The sequence below is a fragment of the Aspergillus steynii genome (assembly GCF_002849105.1).
Source record: "Aspergillus steynii IBT 23096 chromosome Unknown P170scaffold_4, whole genome shotgun sequence".
Taxonomy (NCBI): domain Eukaryota; kingdom Fungi; phylum Ascomycota; class Eurotiomycetes; order Eurotiales; family Aspergillaceae; genus Aspergillus; species Aspergillus steynii.
The window spans coordinates 634,906-652,542 of record NW_020194401.1 but is presented as its reverse complement, the minus strand read 5'-3'; the positions used below and the strand labels follow the sequence as shown (position 1 = coordinate 652,542).

At 49.8% G+C, this 17,637-nt stretch overlaps 8 protein-coding genes across 8 annotated transcripts; 4 read left to right on the top strand and 4 right to left on the bottom strand.

Annotated features, from left to right (window-relative positions):
* Window positions 1-204: 204 nt before the first annotated feature.
* On the bottom strand, window positions 205-764 carry P170DRAFT_425829 (uncharacterized protein; the record flags this gene model as incomplete). The annotated part of the gene is made up of 2 exons (XM_024847675.1): window positions 205-346; window positions 400-764. The coding sequence occupies 2 exons, from the start codon at window positions 762-764 to the stop codon at window positions 205-207; spliced, it is 507 nt and encodes a 168-aa protein (XP_024704123.1).
* A 404-nt stretch (window positions 765-1,168) lies between these two features.
* Window positions 1,169-2,551, top strand: P170DRAFT_407499 (kinase-like protein). The gene is made up of 2 exons (XM_024846687.1): window positions 1,169-2,018; window positions 2,071-2,551. The coding sequence occupies exons 1-2, from the start codon at window positions 1,249-1,251 to the stop codon at window positions 2,174-2,176; spliced, it is 876 nt and encodes a 291-aa protein (XP_024704122.1). The 5' UTR covers window positions 1,169-1,248; the 3' UTR covers window positions 2,177-2,551.
* Window positions 2,552-2,768: 217 nt separating this feature from the next.
* Window positions 2,769-6,678, bottom strand: P170DRAFT_494348 (fibronectin type III domain protein; the record flags this gene model as incomplete). The annotated part of the gene is made up of 11 exons (XM_024854070.1): window positions 2,769-4,176; window positions 4,228-4,711; window positions 4,778-4,956; window positions 5,012-5,281; window positions 5,336-5,460; window positions 5,517-5,588; window positions 5,659-5,728; window positions 5,780-5,800; window positions 5,851-6,112; window positions 6,169-6,240; window positions 6,414-6,678. 11 exons carry the CDS (start codon window positions 6,676-6,678, stop codon window positions 2,769-2,771), a joined length of 3,228 nt encoding a protein of 1,075 aa, XP_024704121.1.
* A 1,827-nt stretch (window positions 6,679-8,505) lies between these two features.
* Window positions 8,506-9,334, top strand: P170DRAFT_357810 (uncharacterized protein; the record flags this gene model as incomplete). The annotated part of the gene is made up of 2 exons (XM_024844246.1): window positions 8,506-9,141; window positions 9,197-9,334. The coding sequence occupies 2 exons, from the start codon at window positions 8,506-8,508 to the stop codon at window positions 9,332-9,334; spliced, it is 774 nt and encodes a 257-aa protein (XP_024704120.1).
* Window positions 9,335-9,412: 78 nt separating this feature from the next.
* P170DRAFT_464416 (uncharacterized protein) lies at window positions 9,413-10,948 on the bottom strand. Its single transcript, XM_024852247.1, has 2 exons — window positions 10,876-10,948; window positions 9,413-10,828 (listed from the first exon to the last, which is right to left on the bottom strand). The coding sequence occupies exons 1-2, from the start codon at window positions 10,882-10,884 to the stop codon at window positions 9,425-9,427; spliced, it is 1,413 nt and encodes a 470-aa protein (XP_024704119.1). The 5' UTR covers window positions 10,885-10,948; the 3' UTR covers window positions 9,413-9,424.
* Window positions 10,949-12,127: 1,179 nt separating this feature from the next.
* P170DRAFT_446628 (MBL fold metallo-hydrolase) lies at window positions 12,128-13,252 on the top strand (the record flags this gene model as incomplete). The annotated part of the gene is made up of 2 exons (XM_024850816.1): window positions 12,128-12,190; window positions 12,257-13,252. The coding sequence occupies 2 exons, from the start codon at window positions 12,128-12,130 to the stop codon at window positions 13,250-13,252; spliced, it is 1,059 nt and encodes a 352-aa protein (XP_024704118.1).
* A 1,053-nt stretch (window positions 13,253-14,305) lies between these two features.
* Window positions 14,306-15,679, top strand: P170DRAFT_475148 (putative cytochrome P450; the record flags this gene model as incomplete). The annotated part of the gene is made up of 1 exon (XM_024853228.1): window positions 14,306-15,679. One exon carries the CDS (start codon window positions 14,306-14,308, stop codon window positions 15,677-15,679), a length of 1,374 nt encoding a protein of 457 aa, XP_024704117.1.
* Window positions 15,680-15,684: 5 nt separating this feature from the next.
* Window positions 15,685-17,216, bottom strand: P170DRAFT_407493 (uncharacterized protein). The gene has a single exon (XM_024846686.1). The coding sequence runs from the start codon at window positions 17,091-17,093 to the stop codon at window positions 15,789-15,791; it is 1,305 nt and encodes a 434-aa protein (XP_024704116.1). The 5' UTR covers window positions 17,094-17,216; the 3' UTR covers window positions 15,685-15,788.
* Window positions 17,217-17,637: the final 421 nt, after the last annotated feature.

Here is a 17,637-nt window from a genome sequence, read left to right as displayed (position 1 = left end):
GCCAGGCAGGGTACAAACTAAACGAAAACAGGGCTGTATTTAAGCATAGAGATAAACTAATGTCAAACATTTAAATAAAAATAGTACAACAATCTCTCAGACCCAATTATACACAATGTGCATTGTACATCTCTTTCAGCGCAAAATCGAGACCATGTATGTTATGATATCCATCGCGCGCTTGACACACCTACCCCAACGGTGCTAATAGAACTCCCCTTGGATCATATGTAACTGTCTTCGCTCCTTCTGCGTATGATACAGATATAATAGATGGGGCCAAATCTGACTGGGAGCGTCCTGGTTGACGTAGCGTTCTCGCGCCAGGTCGTGTACAATTGTGTACCTATTTTGGTAGATAAGCGAGTGACCTACCCTAGGAAAGCATTTCAAACTTACACCCACCACCGACAGCCCGAGCCTCCACCAGACATTGTGTATCGATCACGGCCAAGACCATAGACAAGACGTGCGATAGATGCGACCGTAATTCCCGCCGAGACCGGGATGTCCCAACACGCGATGGCGGATGTGGTGTGAATATAGTCGTGTTTCGTCCACTCGAGAATTTCGTGCGGGTCGTCAAACTCGGCTCTCATGTTGATGCGAGTCGATGATACGCCATTGGGATGAATCAGGTATATTGACCAGTGGTTATCGCTAGTATTGGGACTAGCTGGACCGAGGGTGTGCACCACGAGTCGAACGTGCACGACTGGTGATGCATCGGTTTGAACCGTTTGGGGAGGCAATTTAGGGGCCATTGTCAAAGCCAAATATTGAATCTCAGAGGGTAGAGTATTTGATGAGGAAAGGATATCAACAAAGCAACGGAAGTCCTCAACCCTCTCACCCATATATAGACCAGGGTTCTTGAGATCGGGCGCTTAAGCCGTGAAACTAGCCTAGATTCCACGGACCCTGCATCTGCCAACGACTGGACGCGGTTTTACATGAGAGAGCTTCTGGGCTACTGACTGGCTAGGGAGAACAGTCCTCTCCGAATAGGAATTTGCCCAGGAACAGGAAATGTTAAGCGCTCCAAAAATAGAATAAACCAATGCGGAGTCCACCGGCGCTTAGCTGAAGCCCAATCATAGCCCGTCATGTCATCCGTCGTGAGTGTCCACCGCTTCCCAGAGAAACTTCCCCACTTCCCCCTACACAGGTGGTCTTCGTCTTTTGTTCTTAACTTCTAACCTCCAAAGACATACCCTCAAAGTGCTCTTCCCCATAACCGAGTTACAGATGACCATGACGCTTCCCGAGGACTTTCACCCAGCTTCGGTGATCGCTTCCTGTGCAAATCCGTTACCGGAGAATATCGTCAGCCAGTATGGAAAGCGAATTATAAAAATATCCGACACTCAGGTAGTCAAACGGGGCCCTAACGTCACAAAGGAAGAAGCAGAGAACCAAAGAATAGCATACGATCTTGTGGACCAGAACATCGTCCGTATTCCACGTGTGCACGGTTTCTTCTACGATGAACAGGGCTGGGGCTACATCGTCATGGAATTTATAGACGGGAAGATTATCGATCCACTGGCGGACAAGTCCGCCATCGAAAAGGTCGTGACTGTGCTTGATCATTTCTCAACGCTGCGGCACGGCACTCCTGGGCCTCTGGCTGGAGGGCCCTGTCGTGGGCTTCTGTTCCCCGAGACTGAAGACGTGGTCTTCGACAGTGTTGACGGGATGGAGAGGTGGTTTAATAGCCGGCTTTTCGCGCACAATCCAACCTTGAATTTGCAGGGCTTTGAGCTGGTGCTTTGCCATTTAGACATTGCACCTCGGAACATCTTGTGGCTGGAGGACGGATCTCTCTGTCTTGTTGACTGGGCTTCGGCGGGTTACTATCCGCGGTTGTTTGAATTCTGTGCGCAATGGATTATTGAAGGAAAAGACGGCAACTTCAACTCTCTTTTGTTGAAATCCATGCATCCTCTTCCGGATCCGGAGATAGCGCAGAAAGATGCGCTTCTGTGGGCCTGGAGGAACATTCAAAAGTATGCGTTGTAAGTTTGGACGACAAGAACTCTTTGATGATAAACTCTTACCTGCTTCCAGCCGATCAAAAAGTCTCCCCCAACATGAAGGGCCAAGGGAGTCGACTGGCTTCACCCCTGTACCTCCTCCTCCAATGCCAGAATATCCACCAGACTGGGATGAATAGGTGCACACCCCACCCGCGTGAGGACATGCTTTCCATAATGCGAAATTGCTAGAACTCTGGATCGTCGGGCTCTTCGTTACGACGTTCATCCCTTTTTGTTTTCCTATCTAGTAGCTATTCGTACAGGCATTGCACCGGAAACAGGAGGAGAAGATGCTTTGCCCCCAAACGGGCGCGGCGACAGGGAATCGAACCCACGCTCACCGCTACCCCCTTATTGGCTTCGAGATAGCAGGGTGTGCGCCCCTTGCTATGGCACGTCAGGGGTGGCCCCGTTCCCATCGGACAATTGTCGTTGGTATATTAGCTTCGAATACATAGGGGCGTTGGCCCCTTCGTTTCCACATACAGAAAGAAAATACAGAGATACCCTACCGCCAAAATCATAATATACAGAGAATAGACCTTCGACGCCGCATCCTTGAATCCTACTAGATTCATATGTTCATTGAACACGTCAGCCAGGGACACCAGGGCCAGGTTCACGGATAATCGACGTCTTGATATCAGGAAAATTAGTAAAGAAAACGGAAAACTCCACGTTGCAAATTAAATGTACAAATTAACTGAGCCGTCAGTCTCGACAAGGAAGTTAATCCTCGATCGAATTAACCCCCGGGTCCCGATTATTACACCCATAATAATAATCCACACTGACCAGACAACCATTCCCAAAATGCTTCGTGCCACACTTCTTGCAGCCCCCGTTCTTGCGTATATCCTGATAGGCCTCCCACATCTCATCGCCGGTGATCTGACAATTCTTGCCGTTCTCGTCCTTGCCGCGGACCGTCACCTTGCAGCCAAACTGCTCCCAGTTCGCCCAGCAGTTCCCGGAGATGGCCAGCGCTTCGCCATTCGCCGTGTAGATCTTCGACCCGCGCTGCATCTGGTTCACGGCCTTGTCGCAGAACTTGACGTTCATCGTGCTGCAGAGCGGCTCGCCTTTGCAGTCGTAGGGCCCTTTGCCGGTGCAGTAAGCGCCTGTGGCTGTGGTGCTGTCGCTCCAGGTGCTGGGGCAGGGGTGGAAGATGTTGGTGAGAGGGCCATAGCCTTGTCCTTCGACAACGAAGTAGTTCGGGTCGACGGACGAGGACCCGATGGGAAGTTTCCAGGTGTAGGTGTAGCCGTCGCGGGAGACGGGGGCCGAGCCTTGCGGGCTCCACGACCAGGGGTAGTTGGTTTCGCCCTTGGCAAGCTTCGCGCCGCTGTATTGGAAGAAGTTCTCGCCTTCGACCATGTGGTGCGTGCAGATGTAGTTGCCGAGGTTGTAGTTGATGGGCCAGGCGGGCATCTGGCAGTTTGTGTCGGGGTCGGTGAGGAAGACGCGCAGGAAGGCGAAGGGGACGAGGACGTCGGCTTGGATGGTGGTTGAGGTGGCGGTGGAGGAGACTTTTGCGTTGGTGATGGCTTGATTGTTGGGAAGTTCGTCGGTCGTGGCTTTGACGGAGTTCGAGTCTGCGGTTTCTTTTCCAGTGGCGCTTCTGGCGCGGACAGTGAAAGACATCGAGGATCCGGGCTTGATATTGCCGATGGTGACTTCTGTCATTGAGCCGAGGAGACGCACGACTTCCTTTCCATCCTGGTAGACTGCGTATGCGTAGGGAAACCCGGAGCCGGACCAGCTCAGACTGACGGAGGAATAATCGGAGGCAGTTACCTTCAATCCACTGGGTACAGATGCAGCTGAGCCGGTGTTTGAATAAGAGGAAGGGTCTGCAACGGCCGGTCCGCCACCATCGACAGCCTTCATGATGGTCTGCATGTAGTCGTCGGCAGGCAGGGTGTCGTATGGATTGGGGAGAGTGTCATCAGTGATGTGGATCAGGCCAGCACCACGCTCGAGGGCCAGAGACGTAACGTGGGCAACGCTGTCTGACGGTACGTTGTAGATGATATGCCAGAGTTTACGCGGGTCTTCGGGAGTCCAGTCGGGGTTGCCAACGTAGCTATTGATATATGTATCATAGCTGTTTTCAAAGGTCATGAGGGTGTCGGCACTGCAGTCATAATTAGTCTTGTTCTGCTTCACTGATGAAATAGATACACACCTATGCTCGAAGCACTGCGGCATGGTAGCACCCGGGTTGAGAACGGTGAACGCGCCGGGGTGCTTGCGCTTCGTAGTGTCGCTGATGAAGCGATACAGATTTGCGTATATGTTGTTTTCTCCGCACTCATTGAAGCCTTCGTCGAAGAAGATGCCCCCGATCATGTCAGGGTACAGCTCATACCACAAGTCGACGTCGCTCTGGATCTGGGAGGTCCAGTCTGCAAGGGTGGTCGAACCAAGTCTCGTGGTGAACTGATTTTGACTGACGCCGAGATATCCTGTGCGTACGTAGCCAAGGACAGTCTTACCGGCATCTTTGGCCCTTTTAATGACCTTCTTCCAGTCCTCGTTCACACTCGTGTCGGGGCCGTTCAGAACGTTGGCCACCAACACACTCACCTTGTCTGCTGGGTAGTCGATCATTCGGTCCCATGCGCCGGGGTCGGCCAGGGGGTTGATGTACGATGCCAGCCCAATTTGCTCTAAGATAAGGATTACCGGGTTAGCCATGTCTTTTGGTATGGTGTATTATTATGGGGAATACATACGACCACCTGAATTCCCAGAGCCTCCGGATCCCGAATAATAAGGACAGGAGTCGAAAGAAATCTTCTCTGGCAGTGATGTGAACCCATTAGTCTCCAAGTTCTGATCGATCATCTTGTAAATGACCAGTCCGGAAATGATCTTATGAAGCAAGATCTGTGGATGGAAAACACGCCCGTATCTGCAGTCATTGTTAGCGAAAGAATTATCTATCATAATAATAACAAGTCTCTTACCCGTCTGGCAACACATTCGGAACCTCAACATCGGCAACCTTAGCACTGGTAGCTACCTTCGACACCTCAAGCGATGCAGCAGCAGTGCCAGCATTCGAATTCGAGTCCTTGTCCGAGAACTTCGCGTTGGGATCCACCAGCAGTGTAATCTGTGCGAGTTGGTTCACGGAGCCCTCAAAGGTTCCGTTCATGGGTGCGTCGTAGCTTCTCTTCCGGGGGTTGGAACCGAGGGGATCCCATGTGTTGAGCTCGTAGAACATGAGGCCGGTTCTTTACCATGATTAGTTTTCTATACCCTGCATCTATTGATAATCAAGCACTGACCTGGTGTTGCTATCTGTGGTTGATTCGTCGACACCCTTTTCGCAGAATCGACCACCGTAGTAGCCCACGTAAGAGTCATAGTCGACAAACTCAACCTGAGATCCAGCTTTCTTGACTGCAGCTGACTGTGTACGAAATATAGGTTAGCAACAACTTACTGGATAATGGATAGAATACGAACAATCTTCGCGTTAACGGCATCGACAAGGTCATTCATTGTTTTCCGATGAGCCGAGGTAAGTGTCTGCGAGTCCTGGAAAATGTTGTACAGTTTCTGAATGAATATTAGCATACTATTTTTCTGACCTGTTTATGCTACTCACATATATCCAAGTTGACCAGCTAACTTTATCACACGCCGGTGACAGATCTTCGGCCCAGAATTTGGCATAGCTGTATGACCCAGTCAGACGACGCCAACCTACAGAACAATATGACACTTACCCAGTGTAATAGATCATACCACTGTATCTAGTTACTAGACAGCTCTCCATCAAGTTGGGAATGATACTCACTCTTTGCCCAGCTTTTTCTTCGCCGCCGCAATAACAGAATCCAAGTTCTTGCTGAACGCATCTCCTTCAATGAGCTTTTTGGTGCGAGCGAGCTGCCCATCGCAGCCAAGGCCCAAGGAGTCCCAGTCAAAGCCCTCTCCCCATTTGAAGCGCGGGTCGGCAAGAGCTGCTGCCTTGGCCAATGTTACTTGGGCGGAGTTGAATACGGCCCATTGGTAGATGCACTGGTTCAGGATGTTGGAGAGCTCGACATCGTTGCCACCTAGCTATCATCAGCTCGACCATCAAAAGGAAAAGTTGGAATATTTGAAGACCTACCGGCAGATAGCATGATGACTTGCTGGTTCGAGTCAATGTTCGGGATCTGGTCATTCAGAACCTGGGATATGACTGCGCCAGAACACGACTCGAACTGAAATTTGCGTGATGCTGGGTCTCCCAGTCGCGGATCTTGATGGACCAGATACGGATATGCGTTATCATAACGACTGCATGCCCAATCTGCCAAGGCAACTTCATTAGTCCATAGATTATAGCATTGAGTCAGAGACAGAATGACTTACCACTCTCCGAACTAAGTGCCTCCCCAATATTTCCAAGCCTGTCACCGGCACCAATTCCAGCCGAATAAGAGTCTCCCACTGCGGCCATTCGTTTGATGAACGAAAGATCTGATTGATCAAATGAAGAATCGATGTAATCATCTCGTTCCGTCAAGTGCTTCGCGTGCATGTGTGCATGTCCTCGCGGCAAATGTCCATGGGGAGTCGCAAGGGCATAGCTCCCAAGCGTAGCAATAGCCGCTAAGCTATGCCATAGACGAGACATGACGAGCAGATGCAAAGGAAGAGGAAGAAGACACAGGACCTTGAGGATATTCAATATTATCCAAAACTTCACGGACGCACAGGTGCTTTTATACCATTTCCACATCCTCCTAATACACTGTATAGCGCCCGAGTCCTCCCCTCCCATCTCCTGTCTATGAGAACGGTGCTACTCCTTTCCTCACTGCTACCTTCGCATCCTGGAGGGACTTCAAAACTTCGCCAGTGGTAGGTGGTCCACCCGTCGGATCGATCGGGCGCTTTCGCACCAAATTCTCGTGATGGCTCATACTGCGGCTCTTGCCGCCAACATATCTGAGTGTTCAAACGCGGTTAGTATCACATAATGAACTGAGACATTCTCATATACAATAGCACCGGTCGGAAATAAGTAGATCTAGTGGCATAGCCGATGCACTAGGAACAGCCGACCATGTGGCGTGCCTCCCGTTAGCTTGGTTTAGTGAAATCCGATGTTGGGGGCCACCCGATGCGAGACACTCGGCGCCATTAAAAATTCAGACTCCGTCGGACTTCATATATAGATTTCTGGAAGAGTTGAAATTGCTGTTTGGGGGCCATACAGGGCACCACGTGGACCAGGGGTGTTGGAAAGAGCTCTTACTGCCTTGGTGATATAAATTTTCAACTGATGAAAATTGAGTATGAACCTCAACAACCACAACAGAGAAGTCATTCAATTCACCTCCGAATTGCATTATAGAATAACTAATATCTGCCTTGAAAAATATTTTAAATCGTGATATAAAAAGCAGTCTACACGGGCCAGAAATCCCCTGGTACAGAACGACCCCAACTCTCGGTCGACCCCTTGCCAGCCCTAATAGTGTCTATTGGGACCAAAGGAACATACCGAAATAAAATACCTAACCTAGTCTAGTCTATTGCCTGTTCCCTGAGAGCCTCGCGCTATTCATCGATCATATATGATCTTATCAGCGCGAAGGATGAAGGATCTCTGCCTAGCGGTCAGAATTTTCCGACCAACAGGTCTGATCCAATCTAATCACCAGGAGTACTCCGTGCCAACTGATCACTCGTAGCAGGCTAGTGCTTGACAATATAAAGCTTTCTTGGCATCCTAGGCACTCACTCGGTGGCGCATCTCCGAGATCGCGACATCTCTAATACCGCTAGGAGTATTACAACTAACTGGTATTCTAAATCCTGCAGACTTGTTAGATTATTGACTTATACTCTGTCTATCGATCTAGCAGATCCTTCGGTAATGACTTGTAATGGGCTCTCGGACATTGAGTCCGTGACGCCACTACCGGTGGCATTTTCGGTATCGTTCAGCAAGGCCCTTCTATGTTATAGTATACTATGGCACTATTTAGGGGCCAGGAACACCTTCGGCCTTCCTTCGGCACTACCTTTCCATTTTCGGTCGATTCCGTGCTATTTTGATGTAGAAAACACTATATGCTCTATAGAACATCGATAGGATGTAACCCTCCGAGTCATTTCCTCATCTCGCCCCAGCGGGTACCGTATGTTCTTGTGGACATTCCGAAGTCTGTTCTGTAGATGGGTGCTATGGTGGCACTGCTAGAAGTAGTGCTTCCTAGGGTAGTATCACAGTTCCATTTACCCCTATTCTAAAAGAGGCGAGCATTTGAACATTGAGACTGTCGGACTAGCAGTGCGCGAAAAGCCATTCCACGCATCCTTTAAATTGATACCGGTACTGCACCTCAGGGCAACTATGGCATTGCATTCAATTTCCTCTCGGTAGGGACCCTCTCTGCCCTGAAATAGCCATACCAACGTCTTGTCCTCGCTAATCCCCCAGACCATCCCCATCATGATTTTCCCAAGAGGCTTCCAACTCCTCCTCATACTAGGCTGCACTCTCAGCCTAGCCCTAGCCTACGACATCTCAAAGCGGCTCGAACCCCCAGGCAAACTAAAAGTGCGACTCGACTTCCCACTCGCGCGCACCTGGCCCGACGAGCCCGAAAACTACAACACGGACCCCCAGCCCGCGCGCACCTGGTTCTGGAGCAGCCACCTCAAATTCAAAAAGCCCGTCGAGGAGATCACCGACGGCCAGTTGTGGAAGATCGCCCTGGACGCCTACAACGAGGTCCCCGCGGACATGAAGCAGTATGGGATCCGGAAAGGCGCGCGGCCGTCGGCCATGACGGTGCTGGCGTTCGATCATGAGATCATCCTCGCGTCCTCGCAGAAGGGCGACTCTTTTGCGTATAATTATCCCGATACCCCGGTTCTTAAGTCCCTTCAGTTGTGTCAGAGTGTGTGGAAGGATGTGGTTAAGGATGGGGATAATCCGCATAATAATGGTGGGAAGTGTGGGGAGCCGATGGCGACTCAGTTGTATTATACTGAGAATAAGACGCCGTTGAAAGATCGCGATGCGAGGATTGCGACGATTGTTTGGGGCAGGCAGGTGCCGCCGTGTGGGGATTCTGAGACCTCGGTGAGTGATAATTTTGTGGTTTGGGTTGTAGGGAGAATGGGCTAACGGTTCCAAGGACATTTGGGGGTGCAATTTGTTTGTTTACGACCAGGGGGCGAAAGTGATTGATATCAAGACTCCTAGCGAGAAATATGACTTGAAGACACTTGCTGGGGGTGTGACTTTCGATCAGATCCAGTTGTGCTCTGGTTAGGTTACTAGAATTGGGACTGTGTTATTCTGGTTGCTGTGGTATATTATTATAAGTGTTGAAAAGTTTGTTATGTACAAGGATATATATTAGTTACATCTCACCCGTCATGTTGATCAACTCCAGCTGAACTCCGGACTGATCACTTAGCACCCCGAGCTGGTGCGTCAACTTAGAGGCCCAATCATCCGGCTCATATTCCAAGACGCTTATTACCAGCGAAACGCGACGAAGATGCGGCGTGCAGGTCTTCCAATCCTTCATCCACAGTCGAAGCACATCCACAATAGCCGAATGCGTCCAGTCCCAAACCGGCAGATCTCGTTTAATCCGATCTTCATTCTGCAGCCTCAAGTCGTCCGTGATTGTGAGACTCTCGATATTCTTAGGCATCACATCCTGCAATCGTTTCAAGTCTTTGGTGAACCCAACCAGGAGCGGCCATGGGATTTGAAGCTTCTTGAGAGCGTCGAATTCAACCATTTCTTGCAACGAACCCATTATCCTCATGGCGGGATAGAATTGATCACTGCCTCCAATAGAGACCTCTGCTGAGATAGTCAAATCCGTCAGTGTCCCTCGGACATGAGACATCGCAGCGGTAAGACGATCCAGATCGAGGGTCTTCGTGATGAACTGATCTTCGACGCCAGAATCGAAGTACCAATGCCAGCGCAGGGTCTCGAGGGTCGGGGTCGCAGAAAGCAGTTCGCCGAGATATGTTTCCCGGACCCAGTTCAGATCAAGGGATTTCAGATTCGACGCGACAGGCGGATGTGCTGCAGGCCACGTAAACGTGTCCGGATTCTCAATCGAGGCTGACATGTGTTTCAAGTTCGGTACATAGAAAAATGGCAGGGGATTTGCTGCGGCTTGGACCTTTTCACCGGGCACCATGTCACTGCTGTCTGCGAGGAGGAAATATACATCTCGCAGATGCTCGAAGTTTGGTAGTCTGTGATCTGCAGGCTCGCAGATGCTGGATCGGAGCACCATACCGGTAAGCAGACTATTTTGGGTGAAATTATGGCCGAGATATAAGGATTTCAGATTAGGTGTTTGAGCGAGTAGGAGAGCAACAAAAGCATCTATCGTGCGGTTGTGCAGCTCCTGGATCCACATGTCGGCGAAGGGAACTCCAGTCCTGCGGATGAAAGCGATCGGTTCTTCTAGATCTTCGTCGGGGATGGGGATTATAGGAACCGGCCTTCGAAACTCTTGGTAGCGGAAGGTATCCCCGCCCAAATGGATGTCTGTGATGTAGGTGGCAAGATAAGGCTTGGAAATGAGTGTCTCTAGGAACCGAAGGAATGTCGCCGGAAGCCGGACTGTGAGCCAAATCCACTGGATTTTCGAGTAGAGAAACGGCTCGGCGAGAGCGCAGAACATCTTATTCACTCGACATAGAGCACGAAATTCAGCGGGTGAAAGTAGCTTGAACACCAGGTACCAGATGTCGGCTGGCCAGCTGCCCAAGCTAGGAGCCGCTAGGGGTTTCTGGTAATCATCAGCAATAATCCCGAAATCGCCGGATTGACACATACCGGGTCCATTGCGAACCAGAAGATCAGTGCAGTTCACCGCTTTTTAGTGTTCGCATGCGTGGGAGTATAAGACTGAGAGACGGGTATGTTAGAACAAGTAGGGAGGCAGAAAAGTCGAAAAAGCGCGCAGGACGTTTTGTTTTTAAACGCCTCCACGATAAGCGATAGACGTTGCAGCGCTAGGAGTTCGGGCGTAACCTCTAACGTCTGCCACTCCGAACGTCGCCCCACTGTGATCCACTGTGTTCCTGGAGGACCACTAGTTTGCCTTAGCGTGTACTAGGATCGGATATAAGATACGTGGCAAAACCAAGGGAGGGTCGTTCTATAGTGGAATTGGACCTCACCTACTCGTCCGGGGTAGACTGGGGGGATATATACGGTGATACCAGAAAGAAAAATCAAAAACAGCGGCAAAAGGCACAATGGCCGACGCAAGGGGCATCGTGAATCGGCGGAGAGTCGGAGCCGAAGTGGATACATCACAATCACCAACGGAGTCGGAGACGGAGGCAGCAGAATAACGAGTCAGTACAGGGTGAAGACTCTGATTAGAACCAAGTCGACAGTTTGGTCAGCAGAAGACAGGTGTGAGGATATAAAAAGTCAGCATTCGAATAGCGTAAAGAGAGCATTCCCGACATTTGTTATGTTAATTGATTAAGCGAATGGAAAGTAACTATACTGTGTAGCAACTATTATATATTTATAAACTGGTTGAGTGGTTCTTATTTAGTTCATTGACCTTATTGTAATAACCTTATCCAAGTATAAACTCATAATCACTAGCAGTTTGTCAGTCACACCGTAAGATTATGCATTGAACTGTGCCACCCTCTTGACTTCTTCCTGTTAAACATATTACAACTTCTACGGCACTGATTGTTTGATCTTTATTAAGGCATATGCTTCATGGTTACAAGTCGCGGATTAACCATTAGGTTTATGTCAATCCGTCTATAGACTGTACCGCCAACCTATGCAGCAGAGCTGTATATAGCTCATTCATTCCAACATCGAGGGATATTAGGGAACTCGACATTCAATAATTGTACGGAACTGACTCCTAGAATAGATCTCATTGGATCTATAGGAGGTAATTGCATTTTTTAAATCTGTCTCTATAAATACCGTTAATTTTCCCTGCCTGATTTAGTTAGTCTGCACTGCATGTGACCCTCGCTACTGCGTAGTCAGCGGTCTTCGAGACTTTCATCCATCCAAGCACTTCAAGCATTCCATCATCTCCATCATGGCTACACATCTACCGCCAGACTTGAAAATCCCTGCCTCGGAGTCGACGGTGGCCGTTCGCGTGATTGACTCGTAGCACACCCTATCTTGCCCGCACGTTCCTTATGCTTTCCTGACCATGGTGTAGAACCACCTCTCTCTCTCTCTCAACACATCCTTATTCTGGCAACCGCAAATCAAAGGCCTCGAGAGCGTCGACGTCCCGGCACTCTGTTTCGTCATATCGCATGAGCAACATTGCCAGACTCGACACCTTCTTTTTGACCTCGCCGTGCGGAAAGACTGGACGAAGTGCTCCCCGGCCACCGTCAAGCTCATCAACCAAGCCACTCGTGTTCACGTTGACAAAGATATTGCCGAGATTCTCGACTCGAACACCGAAGCGGATGAATGTCCCGTTCGTAGCGACAGCATCGAAGCCGTCCTCCTGTCGCATCACCATTTCCACCATGTCGGTGACCCATCAACCTTTCCCCCTTCCACCGACCTCGTCGTCGGCCCCGGCGTCACTTCCGCATGCTGGCCAGGCTATCCGACCAATTCCGACGCGATGCTGCTTGATTCCGACATCCACGGGCGCAGTGTTCGCGAAGTGGACTTTACGCGAGGCTCCCCTGGTTCCAGCTGTCAGATTGGCCGATTTCCCGCCGTGGATTACTTCGGAGACGGTTCCTTCTATCTCCTCGACGCACCTGGCCATTGCCTAGGACACATGTGTGCGCTTGCCCGAGTCACAGCGGACCGGGAGGGTCCTTCATCCGACTCGTTTGTCCTCATGGGCGGCGATGCCTGTCACCACGCCGGCCTCCTTCGCCCATCCGAGTATCTCCCATTAGACACGTCTCTGTCTCGGTCTCTCCTCCACTCCCACCCGAAGAACAGCACCACTGAGCCGTTCTTAGTCCCGTCTCGGGCGATGTTCCCGCAGTACGATCAGGCTATGGATACTATCCGCAAAATTCAAGACCTCCACGCGGCAGAGAATGTGTTTGTCGTTCTAGCCCATGACAGGTCTATCGTGGAACATGTCCCTCTGTTCCCTCATCCGATCAATGATTGGATGGCTCGTGGCCTGGGCGTCAGAACCCGATGGCTGTTTTGTAAGGATTTCACGAGTGCTTAAGGTGTGATCCGGGCGATCGAGAGGTCCTGTCAGTAGAAGTGGCTGATGAGTCTCGTCTTTTCTATCTCAGCGGGTGCATTTCGAGACCAATGCCCAGTGCATTGAGAAACCCCAGTCACCATGAGCTGTGCAGTATTCTTCGGGGGCCTATCTAATCCAGAGCCTTCGAACTAGGTTTACCCTTGGGAGCACTATAAGCTGACGTAGGATGCATGATCAGCTGGAAGATCGCGTAACATAACCTGCCACCGAGATTGAAAAGCACAGTTAATCTTGATCTGCACGCTCCTGTACGAACAGATCACCAGACTCTTGAAAATGCTTGCAGATGGGATGCTCTTTTTTCATAGTGCTCTTTATCTCTAGTATGTGATACTTTGCTCCTTTGGGAGCATTATTGCCCCCTTCTTCATTTTTTTGGTTTGTCTCTTCTTCCTTTTTTTCACTTTGGCAGGTGCACATATTTAACACCTCTACCAGAAAATATAGGTGAACTAGAAGTCATTTGAGCGGGCAATATTTCGGTCCACCGGTCAACCTAATAGATGAGCACCTGGTTGAAGTTGGTCCAATCACAAAACCTATTTAAAAGGGAGCTGCATATCACGTCATCAGACTTGAAATACGAACGCCATACACAAGGTTTAAGCGGCTTGTGTTAGTCATTCGCCATGAGTTAAACCATTATAACTGAAGAAGTCGGATGGACTAACAATATCATGGCCTGGTCTAGCTTGGCTGTTAGAACGAGCAAAGCTGAAAAACTACTCAGAATAGAGTAAATCCACATGAGCCTAATTGAGTTACATCTGTCGCAGCCCTCACGTTATCTATACCTAGTCGACTAGTCCTCGAGTCTGATGGTTCGATAGACACCCTCGATATCACGAACTACTATACTGTCTCAGAGCGATGTCTTTTCTCCCTTTAGTGGCATCTTTACTTTCTGTCTTTTTCTTTTATTATGCCTTGACGCATAAATGTCCCACGTCCAGACCTCTCCCACCCGGCCCGAAAGAACTCCCGCTACTTGGAAACCTCCACCAGCTCCCGATGAAGCTGCAGCCAAACGGATACAAGACATGGCACCAGCAATACGGACCAGTGATATGTCTGAAGCTAGCCGGTTACACCGTCCTCATACTGGGTACCCACGACGTGGTCAAAGACCTCCTCGTCAAAAAGGCTAGGATATACAGTGCGCGGCCATCGATCGGTTCCGCACACTATTTTACAAAGGGCATGGTCGCCGGATGGCTTTCATACGGTCCGGAATGGCAGAAGATTCACGGGATCGAATCCGTGTTCTTCAAAAGGGGACTAGTCCAAAGCTATCGCCTGCTTCAGGATCTCGAGAGCAAGCAGCTTGTCTACGAGCTCCTGTCTGGTCGGGACTTTGTCCCTTTGTTTCAGCGGTTCGCTAAGAGTACACCATTCACCATTCTCTTTGGCAAGAGACTTGCGACCACAGACAGCCCCGAGGTACAGGAGCTAGAGGATCTAGTGCAAAGCCTTGTCGGAGAGATCAAATGGGTTCATCTACTGGGCGCGATCCCGCTAGCGGACCGTCTACCCAAGCCGCTGAAAGTCTGGGAGAAGATGGGTGATCGGCTTCATGATCGCATTTTTCGCATCTTTGAAAAGTATACGACGGCTGCGGTTAAGCGAGCTGGATGGAATTGGGCCACAGAGTTGGAGCATCGTATGCGTGAACAAGGCCTGAGTTTCCGCCAGACCTGCTTCTTGGTCTATGAACTGCAAGTTGCCGCATTTGCCAGCACTTGGATCGTTCTCAATCGTGTTATAAAAGCGGCCTTGCTAAACCCCGAGAAGACGCGAAAGGTACGACAGGAACTGGACCTGGTGGTGGGCGTTGATCGACTGCCTCGATTTGAGGATGTGGACAGGCTGCCATATACCAATGCGTTCCTCTCCGAAGCCCTCCGGTGGCGATCCTTTCTCCCACTCGGTATTCCACATTCCCTTGCGGAAGATGACGAATATAAGGGGTGTTATATCCCGAAAGATACAGTCGTGTTTCCCAATCAGTGGGCGCTGGACCACGACGAGAAGGTGTTCCACCATCCGGATGAGTTCCTCCCTGAGCGGTGGATTGAAAACCCCGAATTGCCACTTACGACGTTCGGGTTTGGAAAAAGAATTTGTCCTGGGCAGCATATGGCACGCAATACTCTGTTCATTGCCGTGGTCCGCTGTCTTTGGGGGTATGATTTGATTACGACTGAGAGTCCAGATGATCCGTATAATTCATCTAGGAAAGCGATTGATTTCTCTGCTCCCAAAGGCCTATCATTTGTCGTGAGAAGTGAGAAGCATAAAGAAACTATTGAGAGGGAATGGAATATGGCGGATAAAGATATGACGCCGATTCTGTCAAAGATCCAGGAGCAGGCTCAATGCAATTAGTCACGGCGAGGACGTGAATGTGTTTTTTCTTTGCTGTATTATCCTCGTTATTAACAATGAAACAAACTACATGAAATGAACAAACATAAACAGAGCAGCAGTGGCGGAGCTAAGTATTATAAACTTGAATCTGCAAAAGCCGGTCAATCAACCAGTGGATCGGAAACTTTGCTGGAGAAACGGCCTCCGGCAGATAGAGATACCAATCCTCATCGTCAAACCGGCTCAAGGTGCGCGCCAGTGTGGTGCATTCATGGTACGCAGGGTAAAAGCCGCTGTCTTCCCAGTCAATGATCCCGCTTATGACATATCGGTTCGAAGCGGGATCCAGCTTCACCATAATATTATCAGTTCTGAGATCACCATGTGTGAATACTAAGGACTGCGTTGCAGAGTTATCGCATGCCAGAAGAGAGCGAAGGAGCTTGACATAAGTATTGCTGCCACGCTTGCAGGCGGAGAATTGCAAGTCTTCAAACTCCTTGCTGGTTGTGATGTCTTTGAAAAAGGCGCATTCATCAACACGCAACTCTTTTGCACCCTCCCCACAGACTCCACCAACTCCAGTACTGTGCTGTGGTAGAGCTCTCAGTTGTATAAAGAGCTCGTTCAACTGATCTCTTATTGAGAGTCTGTTTTCATGCGTTAAGTCAGGCCACACCGTGGTCAGGGTTGTGTCCGGAATGTACGTCATGAAAATAACCCGGAAAACACCATATTGGATCAGTCCATGAGGTTTCGGGGCTGGAAAATCCGGCGCCCACTTCATAAGATACTGCATACTTGTATACTCCGTATAGTCGATTCTTCCATCAATGACTTTGGCAATGATTTCGTCGCTGCATCGAACCACAACCCCGCGAACAACATTCTCCCACATTTTGGGGGAGTCCCAAAGAAGCCGGTTCAAGGACCGCATAAGAGATTCTTCTGCGCCAATCCATTTACCATCTTTCCAGTCCTTCGAAGATGCTGAAAGCAAAGGAGTGACCTTTTCGGACAATGGAAAGACAACCGCAGCATTGTGGGCTCGATCAGGCTGATCAAGCTTTCTTCGGAACTCACGAGGAGGCTTTGCTGGAGATGAAGATGCAGATTGCACAGGATTTGACGCCGTGGCCATCGTGATTCTGCGCTTGTAGTTATCCGGAATTTCAGATAATATATTAACTTCGGGGTTGCGTTTCAGGGTGTCATAGAGATCATTCACTGTCTTCAAATTGATTTTAGCGGCCCAAGATAGCTGTCCATATTGAGCAAGTCGATGTTCGCGAATGTATGATTTGGAGAACATCAGCATCAGGTCTGCAGATGGGTCTCGCTCCAGTGCGGCCTGGAAGTCTTGCATCAGGTCCCTGTTCCATTGCGCCGCGTCGACGTTGGAAAGTGCAACGGTTGGTGGAGTGTCGTCCATGATAGTTCTGCCTGGGTGAGCCTGCGGCAGAAAGCTGGATTTCTTCGCCAGAAAGACCGAGCAGGAAAGGCTACAGATAAATGCTGTTCTTGGGGTGGGAGTCCAAGAGTGTTCTTTGTTTACGCAGTACAAGGCATGTTTCCTGTATAGTGGGGAACGGAAGGTTCGTTGCGTCAGGCAGCGACGGGTCAGGTGATCAGGAGAGCCAGAAGGGAACAACAATGGTCCGATTGCCAGACCATTGTGATATTGTCCTCCCGTGGTTGTACAATCTGTTGTCTTCGGTCACTGTGCATTTCCCGTACACTGTGTTGCTGACCGAGGGGAACGTCTCCCAGGTTACAAAGTACCCTGCTTCTGAATACATATCTATCGTCATGCAGCTTGGACTTGTATACTCCGGCGCTGAGGAAATTAAAGCACAAGCAGTGAATTCTTCAATGCTTCCCCAACTTCTACTCAGCTGGCCAGCAAATAATATAAAAAAGGAAAGACAAAGATGCGAGGCCGTCTGTGCTGCACCTATGTGCTAATCCTAACTAGC

Coding starts and splice junctions, on each gene's coding strand:
- P170DRAFT_407493 (XM_024846686.1), bottom strand. CDS start 17,093: ATGGACGACACTCCACCAACCGTTGCACTTTCCAACGTCGACGCGGCG.
- P170DRAFT_407499 (XM_024846687.1), top strand. CDS start 1,249: ATGACCATGACGCTTCCCGAGGACTTTCACCCAGCTTCGGTGATCGCT. Junction 2,019..2,070: donor AACATTCAAAAGTATGCGTT/GTAAGTTTGGAC, acceptor ACCTGCTTCCAG/CCGATCAAAAAGTCTCCCCC.